General features: G+C 28.0%; 2 protein-coding genes across 6 annotated transcripts in view; one reads left to right on the forward strand and one right to left on the reverse strand.

Moving 5' to 3' along the window:
* The window catches only part of LOC114124288 (PXMP2/4 family protein 3), a 225,254-nt gene that overhangs the window by 196,377 nt on the left and 8,222 nt on the right, over positions 1-20,655 (forward strand). The window lies entirely within an intron of this gene.
* On the reverse strand, positions 449-19,758 carry LOC114124283 (mitogen-activated protein kinase kinase kinase 13-A). Of its 5 annotated transcripts, none has more exons than XM_027987482.2 (13): positions 18,684-19,758; positions 4,942-5,135; positions 4,270-4,453; positions 3,995-4,186; positions 3,770-3,928; positions 3,421-3,688; positions 3,084-3,310; positions 2,861-3,011; positions 2,051-2,194; positions 1,847-1,993; positions 1,608-1,786; positions 1,434-1,542; positions 449-1,365 (listed from the first exon to the last, which is right to left on the reverse strand). In XM_027987482.2, exons 1-13 carry the CDS (start codon positions 18,782-18,784, stop codon positions 1,261-1,263), a joined length of 2,160 nt encoding a protein of 719 aa, XP_027843283.1. In that variant the 5' UTR covers positions 18,785-19,758; the 3' UTR covers positions 449-1,260. The 5 variants fall into 5 exon arrangements, with proteins under 5 accessions (XP_027843283.1, XP_027843282.2, XP_027843285.2 ...); XM_027987481.2 differs by lacking the exon at positions 18,684-19,758 and adding an exon at positions 12,515-12,852 and having other exon boundaries at positions 2,051-2,191; XM_027987484.2 differs by lacking the exon at positions 18,684-19,758 and adding an exon at positions 12,515-12,850 and having other exon boundaries at positions 449-1,349.

Below are 20,655 nucleotides of genomic sequence, written 5' to 3' on the forward strand. Positions count from 1 at the left end.
TTATCTATTATCTATAGGTACCTCGAATTTCAGTCTATAATTTTTGCTGTATAAATTTATATGATCCAGTTATGAACTGTAATCAATAAAAAAGAAATGTAGTAATAAAAATAACATCGGAAGTGTAGTACCTAATTATCAGTAAATAATAATCATTCAACTCACATAAAAAATCTAAATTTTTTTCATGAAGTGAAGGTTCTTTGTTCTTCTAGTTATTTAAACTGAACTGTAAAACTTCAGTATAAGATTTTATCTACATATGTAAATTATTAATTAATATATAATTAAAAAGTTTGTCACATAATATTGTTAATTACAACAAGAATGATACATTTTGTCTTAAAGAAAAGTGAAGATTGTATTTATATTTTATTAAGGTTCAGTAATTATTATTTATAGGTGTAATTTTCTGATATAAACACATTTATATAAAACAAAACAAAGGTTCTATTTAAACAAATTTTGTATTTTTATAAACTATATCTCTTTTCTATACAGCGTATAAAATAAAGAGACAAGGCCTAAAAATAAAAATTATACAATAATTTTCTAAACAATAATTTGCCTTAATATAAGGTCAGTCTACATTACACATGTATACTTACAAATTAATTTACATCACAATATTATAAATGGCAAAAGAGATCAATAATTATTGCTCATACATTTTTTAAGCAACTATCTATAATCAGTACAAATATTAACAGTATGTCAAATAATTTAATTGCTTGTTTAACGAGCTATGCAATATCATAATATAATTTTTTCATCCTTCTTTTGGCCTATTAAATATGTTACAATTATAAGTTATTAATATGCACATATCAAAATTAGCAAACTTAGACACAATCAAACAATATCACAAACTGTTATATAAGATCCCTTTCTTGTTGTTTTATATAATCACAGATATTTTTTGTCACTTCAAAAATATCAAAATATTCAAAAAAATCAATATTTGAATATTTCATTAGAAATACATTACATTTTTAAAGAAAAAAAAGTAACAATAATAATTAATAATAGTAATAATAAAACAGTTGTATGACAAAACAAAAATGTTAGATTAAGATATGCAAGTTAGTTAAAACATTTTAAAATAAAAAAACTGAGAAATTTTAGATGTGGTAGTATTTAAACTAAATTTAACATTGTTACGAAAAAAATTAATGTTTGGACTGGTATTATTAAATGATAATAAAATAATTATATCAAAAATTGTTGACATAGCACAATTTTATAGTTTTATACACGGTATTAAACTGGAAACTGATTAGATACATTATAAAAACTCTTATCTAGATCAATGTCTTTCATGTCAGAGTCTGATGTTGAACTTTCCGCTTCTAAAAAATCATGTTTCTGTATAAAATAAAAATAACATAATACTTTAATTAGTTAAATTATGTATACATATAATAATCACTTACTTCTGTTGAAGAACTTAATGAAAAAGAATTTCCATTTGGTTCTTGACAATATTGTGTCATTCTGTATCGACGTACTCGTAAACCAGGTCCAATTGGTCGCCGACCAGCACTAAAATTAAATTAATTAATACATTTATATAAACCAAATTAGTAATTATAAAATAGGTATCTTACCTTTTCCTCCTTAGATTGAAGTTATTAGAAATAGATTCAGAATCCTGGTAATAATCTGATAAATCGGTCATGTTGGAAGGTCTGTTATTGTTAAGTATTTCATTTACTTGTCTGCCCAGTCTATCTAAATGTTCATCATCACTCAGTCTTACTCCACTACTACATGAACTATCTTCACCCTTTATAATTTTAAAATATATAGTTAATAAAATCCTATATAATATATTTTAAGTTTTTACCTGTGAATGAGCAGAATCAGACATGTTACCATTGAGCATATCTTGATGAAGTCCTGAGTCAATAGTTTCAGTCTGTGTTTCACTATTAACTTTATTGCTGTTTATTTGGTGACAGTTCTTCCAGTTGGTTTCTTTTGATGTATTATACTGTAATGAAATATATACTTAAGCATAAGGCAAATTGTATCTATTTAATGACTATACCTTTTTATTTTTTACAATTGAGCATATAATTTGAGCTTTCCTAGGTCGTGTTTTCCGTTGATTTTGTTTTGGTGTAACAGCAATTGATTCCGGTTTATTTGAATTGCTACTAACTTGAGCATAAAGTGTAGCTTTGGGTAACTGCTATTAAAAAGTACATAAAATAAAATAGGTACTTTTAACTTATTGTGACTACCACCTATTTTTTGGTTATCATGACTAAATCATTTATGCATTATTACTTATTATTTATATATTTCCAAATAAATATAATGTAACATCTTCACAATTTACATTAGCACAGTAAATGCTAAATGTTTAAGTATATTGGGTGTCAAAAATAAGACTGCATTGAGAAAATTCATTTTTATACAATTTTATTTACAAAAAATATATACAAATTTGGGATTTTCCAACAAATGAGAAAAATGCTATGACATTCTTTTATGAACAAGGTATTTTATCAAAAACAAAAGTGTAGGTCTACACATAAAGCATAATTATACTTTGAAAAATAAATTTTTTAAGAAATGTAACATTAAATCCTGCCAAAAAAAAAAAAAGGTTGACATTTCTGTTAGGAATCGGTTTGTTGGCAGTCATATTCCATTTGTATGTGCGTGGCACTTAATTAATATGTATTGTTGGGCAGAGGAATTGACTAAAATAATTATACTCGTAGTTATGTGTGTTAATAACCTTAACCTAAGCAAATCATGATAACCGAAAAATTATTAGTAGTTGCAATGAATGAAAATTAAAAGAAAACTTCTTTTAATTTAGTAAACAATAAAATATTATTACACATACTGGGTCAATTTGTTGACAAAGTCTTTCTGGTGATGATGGTGATGTAGTAGTTGAATCAGATTTATTCTGTTTGTTCAATTTATCTTGAGCTTTTACTAATGGTCTTATAAGTCGTTTTTTGTACACTTTATTAGATATTTGTTTTTCTCTTCTAACATAGTAATAATATTTATTATTTACAAAAATTATTAGAAATCATTAATTAAAAATTAAAATTACTAACCTAATTAAATCGTTTTCTCGTTGTTCTAATTGTAATAAAACAGCACTTAGTTCCATGTAAAGATTATTAGCACGTTCTAATTTTCTCTCATAATGTTCCCTTATATCTTGTGCATGTTTTAACTCATTTTTTCTTTTTTTAATAAGATCCTCTTCAAATTTGGGAATATGACTTCCATTAGTCTGCATTTGTAACATGTGTATTTGTATTTCTTTCTTCCATTGGGCCTAAAAAATAATATTTTATACTTTATTCTTTATTTTTTATAATATGTTACTAGTACCTAGTTCAATTTTTAAATAATATTTTTATTAATATTATTAATTTAAGTTTATACCTGTGTTTTGAAGTATTCGTCTGGTGAGCTTGCCAAAACTTGAGAACTGGCAATGTCTAGATGCATCATTATGTGCTTAAAAGATGGTCTATTACGTGGTTTAGCTGCCCAACATTGTTTAATTAACAATCTAAAACCATCTGGACATGATGAAGGTATTGGTAAATGTAAAGAATTACTACCTACACCCCATATGATAGCTGATGAGTCTACATCTTTATATGGTGTTTCACAAGTCATAAGTTCCCATAAAACCACACCAAATGACCTAAAATATAATACATGTAACAAAAATGAAATAATTATTAATTAATGAAAAAATAACAAACAGTATTTTCAAATTATTTACCAAATATCAACTTTTTCTGAACAGGGTTCATTTCTAATGATTTCAGGGGCCATCCAGGCTACGGTGCCAGCAAAACTCATTTTAGTGCTTATCTCATTCCATTCTCGGCTTGTACCAAAATCACTGATTTTTACCATTTCTTGGCGACCAATTAAGACACTTTTGATACAAAAAAACAAGTTGTAAAATACAATTTTAGGCAAAATTAAAATAGTTTCTACATACTTGGGACTTTTAAGATCTCTATGAATTATTTTGTTCACATGTAGATAATGCATACCAGATGCAATTTGTTTGGCCCAGGATACTAATCGTATGGGTGGTATTTCTTCACCATCTCTAAGCAAATTGTAAAGTGGCCCATATGGACAATACTCCATAACTATGCAGTAACAAGGAGCTTGAGTGCATACACCCCTAAAATAAGAACAAAAATACTAATTATTATCAGATACTAATTACATTTTATTAGTACATAATTATGTTACTAATAAGCTCACCTAAATTGTACTATGTTGGGATGATTTAGTTTTCTCAAATGTCTAATGTCTGTTTCTTTTTGTTCACGCACTTTCTTCACAGCTACAATTTCATTTTTTAATTTTCCACTAAATACAGCACCTTGGGCTCCTGAACCTAGCCATTGCAAATCACTAATTGATTCAAATGGAATATCCCAGTTATCTACAAAACGCCAAAAAGTTTGTTTATTTCTCTAATTTTAACAAAATTATGAAATATCATAAAAATATGTACTTAATAATAGTATGTGATACAGTGAAATTGAGTATTTATTATTTAAGCTTTTTTAAAACGGAATAAAATATATGACAAATTAATATAGTTTTAAGTGTTTTGTACTTAAGAAGACACCACATATATAAATGTTGTCTTCATCATACAAACGTACAGGTACAACATAGCTTATTTAACATACAAAAGAATCCATTTTACTTATTCATTTTTAATTATAGTGTAAACTATTCTATTATCAAATTAAGGAATGAACTAAGAATGTTATCCTGGACCCTGCATAGGCTTTTTTGGTATTTCAATTTTAAAGCATGTTATGAGCAATTTAAAATTATAAATTGTTTGTAAGTATTCAAATGCTCAAATAATATTTTCTAAAGCCAGCCGTTCAATTTCAATGACTAAAATTTTGTAATTACCTTGATAAGATTTAAGATCGTGACTGTTTCCTTTTCCCATGATTCCCAACATTGGTTTTAAGCATCCTAACAATCCATCAAACCAGCCGCTAGGTTTTAAAACATCAGATTCCAATTTATTGATCCCGACCGCATTATCTTTAACTGGTTCTTTATCTTTTAGATTTCCGAGTTCTTCTTGAATGCATAACATACTGTAAAAAAAATATAAAAATTTTTATAAATAAATACTAAAATTTGATGAGCAACTAAAAAATTAAAGTTGATTGAGTAATTATAAAATTATAGTACCTAGTATATTTTACAGTAAAATAATTCTATAAATTATAAATACTAAATTATAATTAATTACTATTTTATTTGTGTAAACTACGTTTTTAAATATTTTATTTTGATTTAAGAACTATAATTTTTTTAAATTATCATTCATTGAGTTATAATATTAAAATAAATGTAAATAATAATTAAGAAAGCATTATTATTTATCAATCAACACTGAAGTCTACATAATACATTGAGAATAAATAACAATTCATAAATCATAATCATAACATTAATTTAAAAAATATAATATACATATATATATATATATATATTATTTTAATTTAAGTCATCATCATAATGGCATAATGAGTTATTGAAATCAATAAAAACATTATAGTATTGATTCTTAATATTGAAGAAAGGAATAAATCGTTTTAATATATTATTGTAATATGAACATAAAAACAAAAATTGTAATAATATAATTTAAATAAAAGTTAAATGACATCCACATGTATCATTATTAAAAATAATTTGACTGTCAAATTAAAATAATTATAGTTATTATTCTCCATTGCGAGCACTGGCAATTATAATTAGAAATCGTTACATCACAATCCATGTACGAGAAACTATATTTTTAAAGTTTAAATAATATGTTTTTATTATCTCAAAGTGTGGCAAATGCACGCACAACTGCAAATTAAAAGTCGTGGTCTCAGTAGTGGAAAAAAAGGCCGTTTACCGTTCCGCTAGGTATTTCAAGGCATTTAATTTACAATAGGTATACAAATATTATGAGTGATAACTTTTTGACAATCATGTCGATTAACGTGATAACTAAAATAACAATTATTTACATCGTATGTCGCAACCATGATCTATGGGCCTTGGTTATAGATTAACGTATACATGTATATTATATAGGTACCTATATTAATATAATATAGGAACCACAGTAACTTATCTTGAAATGTTCAATTATACTAGAAACAGGTTGTATGGATTCCCGAAACTTGTATATACTCACTTCTTGTTACTGAGCTTTAAACTTGGCATGGTCTTAACGAACATATCACTTAAACTGTATCTCATCGTCGGTTCTGGTCCACGAGCGTGTCCAAGTTTCAAAGCTTTTCCCGTCACTCGATCTCTCTGATCACCGATTATCAAATGGGCACACAATACCCCGAACGACCGAATGAATGTGGCTCGATGTACAATATTTTACGAAAACGTTAATAACTATGTCACCTACGCAGTCCTAGACAGGAAGGCAGAAAACTGAGAAAAGGTGTTGAAAGTTTGAGCCGGATGCCGTGGGGAATACCTATTATAGGGGTCTCCACTAAAACACTAATAGTTATTTCGTAGGCACATAATATTATTATCTGTAATTGATTTTGTAGTCGAGGACCGAGGTAGCAACAGATATTAGTGCAAAGAATCGAAACACGTCGTACGATGTTGCGTTCCCACCGCGTGGATTATGGATATCCGAAATACCTACGGGCTTACGAGAGAAAATACACCACGAAACGAGCGCACGCACGTGTTAACTGTTCAACGTTTACAAAAACTCGGAAATCGGGACATTTGGAGACGGCAACGACTGCCGAGTGCAGACTGAGTGACTGACTCGGGTACCCGACACTCGACAGACAATAATAATATTAATTGTTAGTCGTCGTTATAGATGATGACGTGACCGTTGTCGTCGAGAGTGGGGACCACCGAGTGGGAACTAAAAAGCGCGCGCGGCCGACTCGAACGACCTTAAAGAGTTATAGCTGATAAGAGGTATAATAATATAAATACCGCGGCCCGTGATTTATTTATTAATTGGTCGTGGGTTATTAGACTTCATCCGAGATTCTGTGAAAATCCAACAAGTCTGTTTTCCGAACGTGGCTTGGTAATAAACTAATAAATACGCACCATCGTGGCATCGTTAGGTCCAATGACCTCAAATATAGTCATATAGTTACATCGTTTATGCCGCACATTGGGCTTAGGTATCCATGTACGAGCTATGCCGTATTATAATGCTATAACGCCTATAACCTATGGACCTTTATAAGTTATTACCGACTATGCTGCCATGCTGGTACTTATGATCAAACACACTTTGTCGGCGGCCGGTTTATCGGAAACAATAAAAAATATGAATAATAATATGTTCGACTAATATATGTACAAAACGAAAATGAGTATCGGGTACTATCAGTAATCTATATAAATCAATATCGTTCCCTTGGAAAGTTGAGGTGGAGGAGCGTTAAGTACCTATAATTCTATTATTAAATATTTTTGGATTTTCGTTGTTTACTTATCATACAGTTATACTTAATGTTAAAAACTAACGCATATTTAAGCGTTTAAGAATCTATACAACATAATTAATAAATAGATAAATAATAGGAGTCGAAGTTACAGATAATCAAATCTGGAAAATCTGGTTCAATTATGGGGTGGGACGGGTGGGTATAACATTTAAAATACCAACTTACACACGGTGAGAACAAATTTGTGACTGAATTTCGCAAGCCTATTATTTATAGGGAGAAACAACTAATAGGCACTTTAACTGGTAAAATTAAAGCCGTCATGTTACCGTTTACTAGGTTTAAATTCACCCAACTTTAATCCCTGATAACAAAATTTTGCGTTAGTAAAATTTACAAACTGGCAATCGTAAATTTTCAAAAACTGCAGAGTATCTGATAAAGTTTATTTATTCCAAAATGTATTATTTAATAGTTATGCAATATGTTACTTATACATTAATATATTAATCTGCTGTATGTAATTTATTGCATATATCTAAAAGGTGTTTGCCAGTTAAATATTAAGTACAATAAATTCTAATAACTGTTGTAATCTGTAAAACCGTATAAATAACAGATTATTTCAGAAAAGAACTTATAAGGGGGAATAAACTAATGTGGGCCATAACTTTTCTCTAACCTAGTAAAACGTAGTAACCTCCCTAATAAATCTCAATGACCGCTGTCGACACTAGTAAATTTTTCTTACGTATTTTTATTTTTTATGGCTCATCTAAAGAAAAATATAACCAGTAGATATTTAAAATAATAAGACTGACTACATAGTAGGTACATACGATATTCGTGTACGGTATATAATCACGTCCACCCTCACACGTGAATGACAAGAATATTACTTTTTGACAAAAAAAAAACGTACTCATTCGCATCCGTTGCATAACTCGATTGTTGATAGGATAATACATTTTATTTGGTTCAAGAGTGAATATTACGCAATAGCACAACTATCTAGATGGTTGGGAATTTCAATCTCAGGGGCCTCTAATATTAACTGACTTATGAACAAACTAATAATAGATAATTTCTGCGTTTGATTACAAATTTCACAAGAAATAACAAAGTCGAAATATTTTAATATATGTATGATAAAAAATTCATAAATACGGTTCAATACACATTATAGTAATGATAAAGTAAAATTATTGAGTGTGCAATGTATAAAAATACAAGTATACCTATAAATTGTTGTATATTATAATTATTATAATATAGGTATCTATAATATATTATAATATTTGGGATTGGTATTAATGAGTAAAAAAACTGTCAAATTACCTACATTGGATAATAAGTATACCGTACTATAGATACCTACAAAGTACCTATACAGTTAGTAATGTATTTAAAAAAAAAGAAAAATCGGAAGTTAACTATCAATGTCATAGATAAGTGAAAATTATAAAGATCTTATTATTAAGTTTAAAAATAATGTCTCCCTTCAATCGTTATAGTCATGGTTGTGGATTTTTAACTTTGATTTGGTCATTAATTCAAATTTAAAAAGATACAATCTTTGTAAATGGCAATATTTGAAATACTTGAAAATATCATTGATCAGTTACACGCTATACTTCTGGTACAGTAGTACTTAAATATACTGATATTGGGCATTTAAGATTTAACACATTACTTTTTATACAAGACGAATGTATTGTTGTTGACAGGGGTTAGAACTTTAAGTTTTGGAAAAAAAAGTGACACCTTGAGATACTAAATACGGGTTAAGGCCGATTGTTAAATTATCCTCTTTATTATAATTTATAATTAGAGTAATATCTTTCTATACTTTGACAGTTAGAATATGCTTTTATAGATTATAATTTTAAACTTAAATATAAAATAATTATTAATCAATTTTCAATTAAGATATAATTCTTATATTATATGATGATTGCTGTAGTTATTAAATTATCGCTATATACATTTACTATAAATTTATTTAAAAATATATAAACATTAATTTCTATAATGCTTGCGTGTGATTGTGTAGGTTAGTGTAATTATTAATTTGGGCATTATATGATTTAACTATTGTAATAAATTATTAGGCAATTTTTATTATATACCACGAAAGTTCGTATCATATTGTAATAGAATTATTTGGTTAACCAATAGTTTTTTAATGACTTGATTGGGAATGGATTGACTATTATTTAAAATTAAAAAAAAAAGTTTGATATTTATAGACATATAGTATTATTGTATATATTATATTAATTTAATGTTGTACCAAATAATACCTACTAGATTTATTAAATCTAAAATTTAAGGAAATATTTTGAGTTTTTTTTAGAGATCGCTTAATTTAATTATACATATACCTAGATAATACTGTAATGTGTATAGAAGGTATTTCGTATGTAAACTTAGTTCATTAAAATACTACAAAAAAATTGTATGAACGATTCATAAATATAGGTATAGTCTGTGTCAATATACCTCCGTCCTCCATACTAGTCTATAAATATGTAAATACAAATACCTATGATTATTTTACTGTAAACGTATACTTTTTGTAATCACTGTATTGGTTAATACAGTAAACATTCTTACTCTCGTCTTCGTTTTAGACATAATCTTCTACCCAATTATCCTTTTTGATTTTTTCATTACAAGGAAGCTATTAGTAATTTTGAACTTATTTTCTTTTCACTTTACTATTGTACAACCACCACTATTTTTTCGTTTATTTTTTTTCAATTATCACCCTTCTAAAAATATACTTCACTTAAATTCTCGTTTTTATCACGTTATTGCCAAATGTCAATACTATTTCTTCTATCAAATCATTGATTTCTTATTAAACCACTTTTACAGATCATAAATTTAAAACCGCTGTTTTAGATGTTAATTGTTGTGAGATAATGTTGTAAATATAAGATAAATACAAATAAAATATAAAAAATACAATCAATTTTAATTCAAATATGAAATACATTTTTTTAGATTTTTATATATTTATATTTATTTTTTAGATTTAATATCATTAATGATGGCCTTAATACCTCATACCTACATCATTTTATAATAAGCTATCAAAACCCAAAAGATCAGGCACGTATACAGAAAAAAATTTCAGTGATAGGTACATCGATCATAAACAATAATATGGGAATATCATTTACAAATTTAAAGTTTTAAAATATAATATAAATAAATATGTTTTTATACATTTTTTTTTTTTTTTTGAGAATTTGCTTTAATTTTCTCTGTATATGGGCCTGGTTGGGACAAATTATGTGGAGGAAATAAAATTTATTATAAAGGATTAAGGGAAACAATGAAAATTACCATTGTGTTAAATTGGGCATACTGGAATAGTGAAAGATAATTTAAAAACTTCAATAGTAGACAATTTTAAATAAGGATACTATAAAATTATTATGGAATATAGAGAAAATAAAGTCATACCATTGAAGAATACCTTCAAGCACAACATTATAATGTGTAAATTCTAGTATAAACTAAAATGTACAATTGCACAATGTATAAATAGCCGGTATAGGTATATAGTATATGTATTAATAACTATCTAAATAAAAATGTCATATGGTTATTCACAAGTTTTCAATACATGTTAATTATACACAGAAATAGAACATATTCACTAAAACTAATTTATTCTGAAAAAAAATAAAAAAATAAAGTGCTGTGAGGTTCGTTAAGGGCAATGTTTCCAATATAAGTAGCTATTTTAGTTTTTAATATTGTCATATTTACTTAATGCTGATTTAACATTGACAGCAAATAATTAATTCTAATAAAAAAAGGTCAAATGGCATCTACCTACAAAGAAATTTTTTTACTAGCAAGGCTATAATATTTATGATAGGTAATAGCTAATAGGTTATCTATTTGTTTGTATCAGCCATCAGCTGGTTGTGGTATGCAGTGGTTGTTTTTAATTTTGTACTACTATAATATAGTATATATACTATATATTTTTTGACTACCTATATAATGTAGTATGTACACTTTATGTTGTAAATTACATTTTACAGAAGACTTGTTTACTTTTATTTTAAGTTGTTTTCTATATGATAAAAATAAGAAAACATATTATTATTGTTTGGAATCAATTAACTGTTTTAAGTTCTATTATAGCTACAAAACTGGTAAGTATAAAAATATTAAATTAATGAATTTAAATAATAAATGATAAAAAAATTATAAACTATTAATACTGATTTTTATTTATTTATTTAACTTCTTTCACTATTGAGTGCATAATTTAATAAAATATCTGTTAATTAATAATTTATAGAAATGTATGAGATAAAACATAAATAATTTCTTTCTTTAAATAACAAATAATTTTTATTCTTATTTTACTTACTTATCTACTATAAGTCTCAAAAAACGCAAGAAAAACACGCCAAGACACCTTTATAAATTTATAATGTATAACTTTTCAGAATATCTACAGACTGAAATTAAAATTTCTCATAACTAACATAACTAATATAAGACATAACTCAAAATATTTGCACCTGGTACATTCTAAGAGTCAAGACCTAAGTGATTACATCGATGATTGAATATTTTGCAATCCAACAGTGCGTGTTAATATTTAATATGAACGTTATATAGTAATAAAAATAATCCCCCTTAGAATTCATACATCATTTCTAATTAAAAAATAATTCTGAATAGTAAACAACTATAAATACCTGAATAGTATGTATAATTGTAGGAAGTTATTAATATCCATATTTAATAAAATATTCAAAAACTATTTTTTTGCAAAATGTAAGTATACGACTCGAATAACATTTAAAATATTTCATTAAAAAATGCATGTCAATAAAGATTGAAAAATTCAAAAATCAATAAAATGCATTGATATTTTTTAAATAAATGCGTTAAGTCATCTTAGGGTATTTTAGTAAGGATACATACACATATACATAATTTTATACACACACATAACACACATAACATTGCGCGTAAAGGTAACTCGCCTTTTGGTAAAATATTCACTATTGGACGATTCGCTAACCGTGAGGTTGTCGCTGTTGACGTCCTGCGAAACATCCGGCTGCTGTGGTTGTTGCTTGGCCCGTCTGCGTAGAAACAATTTTTTGATGAGCATAATGATGGCGAGTGGAACGTCTTTCGAATATCCTGACGAAAGAACTCGCTATATGAACCGCACGGCGTGTGTGCATTGGACAAACGCGAACTATAATACTGCAGTTATTAAATTTATATATACCTAAGTTTAGTCGACATAAATCATGAAAACTTATTAATAATAACAATAAAAAAATTGAAAAACTACAGGCATTCGGTAAGCACTGTAGAGGGTTAACGCTCAAACGCCACGACGTTATAACTGCCATAATATAAACGGTAGACAATTATCGTCGTAAAACTTGCGGTGACGTCACATTGTACACTTTACGCGCGTGTTAATAAATATGCAAATATATATATGTATGATGTTACACAAAAAATGTACAATATACATATATATTAAATATTTTATACATTTGTATGTGAGTATATATGTGTATAACATTGTATATAGCGAACGAGACAATTCTCAAAGGCAAACAAATGACGACAATGGAACACGTGATCATAACAGACGCGTTCCTATATGTAATGCAATTAGAAGCGGTGTATACAGGTACGCGAAATACATACAACCGTCTTTTTCATAAATACAAATTATATATAGTTATAACTGTCTTATATATACGTACGTACACACAGAACTTATTATTATATACACCAATACCTTAAACCATTTTACATTTGTACCTACCAATATATTCGGACGTATCATCTATTCATCTATACCATATAGCTTTATTATTCATTTATTTATATAATATAATTAATTTTATTATAATATGGATATATCAGATATGAAGATTGGCGGTGACATGTGCGAGACACTTTCTACACACATGGTTCGACGGAAGTCCATAATAGTAGGTACCATAATCACTATAAGATACATAGCTTATACATACACACGGACACGTATTATTGGTGTTGCAGTAATAATATATCGATTTTATTCGTTGTTATAATTTTTTAACTTATTAAGTACCTATTTTATTCAACTTGATTTTTGACCGGCTCTGCAGTCTTTTCACTGCTATGTTACAGCAGGAGTACCTTCCGCGTGGCGTGCTCGGACGTGCGCCGTGCAGTAACCTTTACTGACTTTACTCACGGTGTAGAATAAAAACAAAGACTACTACTACTAAACAGCTATACCTATATATATAATAATATTATTATTATTATACACACATAGCTGTGACACGTGGCAATTAAACAAATATTATTATTGGTTGTTGCACGAAAATGTATTGTTTTTTTTTTTAATAAAGGTTTTTTTTAAATCATTATTCTATATACTATCGATAAAAGTATTCACTATTATTGCAAAAATATTTAAATATATATACATATATATATATATAATATATATATAGTTCAAATACTTGAAAATAATCATACTAATTAATTATAAAAGCTATATAGTAAAAAAAAAATGATTTACGTGGGTTTAGGTATCTGTTAATTCTAAACATGTATACTGTAATACAGTATATATACTTATACTATAATATATATTTGTTATAAAATTATAATAATTATAATAATATGGTGATTTCTGATTACAAATAAATAACTATCAGCTGATATTATAAGTATGACTGTAGTGCTAGCTCTGCATGAACTATTATTAAATAGTAGGCATATAGAAGCAATTAAAACAGTTGGTATTTATTTATATTTTCAAAGAAATACTTATAGGTACATTGATTATAAATCATAATGTGCATTTATGTTATTGGTAATTAATTAGTACATTCAGCTACCCAATGAATAAATAACAACGAGAAATTGTTTATGGAAAATGTATTAAATTCTATTTTATTGCTTGATAATGTATATTAGTGTATAAATATTGTAAAATGTATAAGTACATAAAGTAGAATATTATAAGTCTTACAGTGGTTTATGGTACTTACTAAAGTAAAACAAATTTTTAAAATTGTTATTTTTAAAAATATTAACTGAATCCATCAGACCTTGAATGAAATTAATACCAAATTTATCGTGGTTAACTGTATGAGAATTGAGTTCTAGAGGTTGGTCTAAGAATAGACTTGTAATCATGTTTTGGGTGATGGTCGAGGGATATTGAAGAAAAAATCAGCAAAATTCATAAAATAATTTTGCACACGTTCAAACCGACAAGTGTGAGCAACAGTATAATATAATGGTGACCAGACAACGGACCCATATTCAAAAATAGACTAAGACATCATAGAAAGCCAGTAGAAAAATAAGCGAACCAAAGTTAGTTGATTATCGCTTAATAAATCCCAAGACACGAAAAGCTTTGTAAGACAAATAATCGATATGAGGGCTAATATTGAGTGAAGGTATAAACAGAATGCCCAAGTTCTGGACCTGGCTTAAGCGTTGAACTACAGCAATCTTCATATAAATTACAATTTTAAATTTTAATACCCGGTTACGTCTTACGTATAGGTAGGTATAATACGTTCATTGAACATCACATTTTTTTTAATTTTCCTTAAATTTTGTGGAGAGCTGTCATTGATAGATAATACACCACGTTTGGAATTATTTTAATACTATTGTACAATTTATAATATTATAATATATTTTTTTATTATTATTATTTATTGATATGTGTATTGTACCTATTTGTATACAATAAAATCATGATAAATAAAGTTATTGCGTTATTTATATTTACATCAGAAGCGATATGATTAAACCAATAAAGAATAACAGTTATGACACAGATTATAATATCATATTATGTTACGTAATAAAAAATTATTGTTTATTATTAAAATATTGGTAATTAATTAAAGTTCAAAGTTACATATTAATAAATATTACGAGTATAAATCTATCATAAGATTATAGTATACACTATACAGTATATAATATATATCTTCAGTTAAGTTTTAAAATTTGATCAATCGAATAGTATAACCAATTAACTAATAAATAGTTATTAGATTTACATTTAGATATAATATATATTATTTTATTATATTTGATTTGATTTGTATTAAAAATCGTATAACATGATAAGAAACATGAAAGAATAATATATACGATTATACTGCATGGTTATAATGTGTAAAAGATGAATATAATTTTTTGTGTTCTCATTAAGTAACAACTGATTTTAATTTTAATGTAATTATTATTATTATTATTGAGATATTTTATTAATATTTCTTTAGATTATTGAATTTATAACAGATTATTATTTGCATATGACATCAATTCGACATGAGAAAAGTATAGATACAATTGATAAAATTAAACAAATAAAATAAATATGGTAATTAACAGTCAACTAAGATATACCTATGTAAAAACTAACTTAGTTAGGTAACTAGGTTATGTTATAGTAGGTATAATATATATAACTAAACGAATCAATAAGAGAATCACAAAAACTTGACAAAAACAATCACAAACGTATCTTAAGTTCATCAAACCATTTCAAAGCTGCTACTCCGCCCTTATAACAGATATAAATTTCAGATACAATTTTTCATTATAATTTCAAATTTAATAAGGTAGGTAATATAAGTGTAAGTACATTTCTGTTGTACATTAGGTGCCGAACAGCCTGGAATAGGTTACTGTAATGGATGTGTTAAACATGATTTAATTATATATCATTATAACTATACAAAAAATGATTTTGAGCGGAGACAGTCTGTCGTCAGTTCATATCACTAATCATATTTCATGATATAATTATATTAAATTCATTTATTATATGTTCAGCATTAATACGGTAAATTCATTTTATCTTTGCCGAAAACATTCCAATTATCATAGTAATATACGTATACATTTAATATTTATGTCATATCATATTATTGTTTTTAAGTTTTGTACCAATACCACCTTATAAGTGATCAAACCGTAAAACAGTTTTATAGTATGATTCATAGTACAAACAGATAATATCTCAAAATTAATCTACATGTTTTGAAAATGTCATTGTGTAAAGTAAAATTTATAGTAAATGTAAAAGTTAAGTCTCACCAATATAATGTTTTTAAATTATAACAATAAATAATGAACATTGAACATTGTAGTTATTCATCTTTTAAATATGAAATTTCATATATTTTTTTATATTTTTTAGTTCCAGTAAGAACGAGTTATGAGATTAATAAAATATTCCTCAAAAGTAATTCATTGTCAAACCTTAACCACTCTAAAAATAGCAATTTAAAAATTTTTTAATATTAAACAATTTGTACACTTTTGAGATTTTGACGAATTTTGTCGCAATTCTAGTTTTCATCGCTTATAAAAATATATTGTAACGATAAATTATCGAAACTTTGTACTAAGAACCTCATATTAAATGTCCAAGCATTTATACTCATCCATAACTGTTTTATCAGCACTTATAAAAAAAAAAAACAAATAAAAATTATAAATTTTAAATGACTATAAATAGCTCAAAGGATCTATAATATTTTATCATGTTTTTAAAATAATAATATAAAATTTGGTGAAAATGTCAAGTTCCTAAAGGTAGATACAGTTATCTTGTTTTTGAATTATAACAAAAACAATGTTAAATATTGGTTTTGCCTATAAATTCTATTTTTTAATTCATTTTTTGTTTTTGTTATTTCTGGTTATATTAAAAAGTACTAGGAATTTTTCCCTCTCTGAAGTTAAAACTAAAATCAAATTTGGCATTAGAAATTCAGAAGCCACTATCAAAAATGAAGATCAAAGAAATTTTACATTTCAGTATTTAGCAACTATTTATGATGTATATATACGCATACATATTATTATAAAATCAATACATCGCTCTGTTCAAAATCTAAATGATTTTGTGTAGATCGGAAATTGTCATGTTTTTAAAATACTCAATAAATTATCGGGTAATATTACATACCTCAATAAGCAAATAAAAATTATTATTTGAATCATAACATTATCGATTTTTTAAAAGAAATATTTTATGGTTTTTGTCAATCTAGTAAGGTATAGTAAGTTGCATCAAGTGGGGATTTCAAACAAATATAATTTATAAATTATGGGCAATATATAACCACTAAAGCCTATATCCTTTCATTACATCTTTTATTAATATATTATGATAGAATATAATATATATCAGAGGTTTTTAACAGGACCAAAAAACAAATGTTAGTGCATCCATAGATAAATCCAAAGGATGAACATCTAACCCTCTCCTCCGAAGTATTTCCACTTGGTATAGTATATATAGGACCATAATCCACGGGGATACTTGAAACTTTAAAGTATTCTCATTAAAAATTGATAATAGACAAAAATACATTATTATGAAACTAATACATTCATCAATATTATCTTAGAACTTATAAAATATGAATTTAAGCAATACAAAAAAAAGGAAAGTTAAGTAGAAGTGGTTTACCCTTCTCTCTCATAGTTTATACGACACTGCATGTAATATGCACAATATGCGGTTCATAGAACAATTTAATATTACATACTAGCTTTAAATTATAGAATTAAGTAAAAAAAATAATATGTAGGTTTATATATACCTAAGTGGAATTAAAATATTTTAGTTTACATATTTCTAGGAATCACATAAAATAACAGATTTAAATTATATATTTTTTTATATAATAACATCTTTCTAGTTTTTAATATTTTTCTGAAATCATTTTTTGTTTAAGCAGTAGATAATTGAATCGAATAATAATATACAGGCGTAGTACCATAGGTAAAATATAAATACGTACAGTCAATATTAATAAGCTTATATAATTAAATAAAACAATCATATTTATGTATCTAACTTTAAGTTTATAATTACTTTTATATTTTTAAATTTTAAAATATAATTTTTCACTTGACATTTTTTTAAAAATGAATAATACTTTTAGACTCCTGCAGGATAATATATTATGTTTGTGATATTAAATACTATTCTCAGGCACATACTTATAGCCAAATGCTTCATTATTAGAATAACGTAGGTAACCAAAACCATAATGGCCAAGTATAGGTCATAAACCCACAATAACTGAATAACTTAATTATACATAGGTACCTAACTAAATGATGGTGAAAACATACCTTTGAGTAAGTTTTTCACCGGCTTTTGATATCCCATTGAACCGGTCCATTTCAATGTAAGCGGTTAAATTCGGGGCACTTCCGGCCCGCACGGTATCCATCGCTGTCACCCGCACTGCTACGTATATTATATTATACTATGCTACTCCACTTGTCGACGAGCGCACCAAGCACGAAACACTCCCGAAGTTAAACATATAATATATTACTTAGAAAACGGGACGGCGATGATTTACTGGGTTAAAACACGCGGGAGTCGACCGTACGCACTAACTAAGAACTATAATACAACTAAATGGACAGCGCATATATGTATGTAAGTATACCTATATGCGCACCTTCTTCTGCAATCTCAGTAGCAAGTGTACGCGAATTTCTACTTGTCGTGTATACACCAATGATATTATTATAGTAATACGTGAACACGTTCACATAATGTTTATACGAACACACACAAACACACTAGGCCACCTTGCGAGCGCAGAAACCGGTATTGCCGACGTGCGTAGCCAACCCGCGCACACAAAGACCTTGATGACTAATCTTCACTCCGCACGGTCACTGTATCTGTATTATAGGTATAGGTACACCGCAGGAATACAACACCTCCCCACCCATGCACTATCCTCTCCAGTGCGTGTCGTGACGTCGTCTTTTTACAATTCCAAACAGGTACCTCCCAATATAAAAGATCTTCTCGGTATCGGGTTTCTCACCTTTCCACCACCGTTGTCACTACCACCTGCACCACCACCAGTCACCATCGCCACCACTACTACAAGTCGGAACCGGCACTAAAATATACAACATCGCAACCGCGTCGTTAATCGGTAGGTATAATAAACGTTCTCGTGTAGTAGTTATTATACGCACTACGGTCTAAAGCGTGCACTGCTCTGCATTCGTGGTCTCGGTCGATACGATGAAATTGTTATTATTTCTGCTAGACGGATGCCATAAAACGGTGTCGCCGAGAGACTTGACACTAAAACGATTAAGATTGCACCGCGTTGCACTTTCCGTATCGTACACGCGCGTACATGCGTCCAACGTGGAGCGCCGACTGTCGCATATTTGACCGTGATAATAATGTTCGAAGTGCGCGCGGCGGCGGTGGCGGCAGGGACGAGACTCGAAGGTTCTCCGGTTCGCCGCCATGTCTATAATATACAGGGGTGAGGGTCCGCATCGTTCCGGCCGGCCGGTCGATCGCGTGGCGCCACGCCGCGCCGCCCCGTCGCGCGACACCCTCGCCGACTGTGGTGACGTCACATCTAGACGGCGCACAGTGGTTAACGGGGTACAGGGGAGGTTTTAGCGGAGTAAGCGGTTGTGGTGGTGAGGAATAGCGAGCGCGGGGTTAAAGTTTTTAGGGGTCGTACCGTGCGACTATACGTGATCGGCTCTGCGGTCCAACGGTTTACCCTTCTAAATTATATAATGTTACTATAGCAGGTGAGACCAAGCAAGACCCTGTTAAATATTTTGCTCCCTACCTTGATATATATCTATATATGTATTATGTGTGTGTGTGTGTGTGTGTGTGTGTGTGTGTGGTGTGTGTGTGTGTGTGTGTGTGTATCATTAGTATAGTAATTATATATATATATTGTTTAATGTGATAAAACCATTACGTTTTATGTATAGGTACATTTTTGTATCGTTGTTATTATAATGCAACGTATAATATTGCAAGTCCAATGAAATATTAAATTCGATTGATTATATTATATTGTGTAAGATTATGAGTTATGACGATCATTTTAACATATTAACGATTAACCTAAATCGAGCTACTAATGATTTTAGCTATAGAGATACGAGCTCTTAATGCTATTGGCTATATAGAGATATATTTATATAATATTTTGGATTCAGTTGTTTCAATTAAATAATGCATTTAAAACAGTTGTATACATTATAAATATATAATATACTAAATAGGTAAGTATTCTGCAGTAACAACTTACAA

This window comes from Aphis gossypii, chromosome 1 (genome assembly GCF_020184175.1).
Source record: "Aphis gossypii isolate Hap1 chromosome 1, ASM2018417v2, whole genome shotgun sequence".
In the NCBI taxonomy this organism is placed as follows: Eukaryota; Metazoa; Arthropoda; class Insecta; order Hemiptera; family Aphididae; genus Aphis; species Aphis gossypii.

Excerpts from the sequence above, each read along its gene's own strand:
- LOC114124283 (XM_027987479.2), bottom strand. The coding sequence starts at position 12,645 with ATGCTCATCAAAAAATTGTTTCTACGCAGACGGGCCAAGCAACAACCA. Across the intron at positions 3,012-3,083 it reads CGAGAAAACGATTTAATTAG|AAGAGAAAAACAAATATCTA; the intron begins GTTAGTAATTTT and ends TTACTATGTTAG. Across the intron at positions 1,787-1,846 it reads CTGATTCTGCTCATTCACAG|GGTGAAGATAGTTCATGTAG; the intron begins GTAAAAACTTAA and ends AAAATTATAAAG.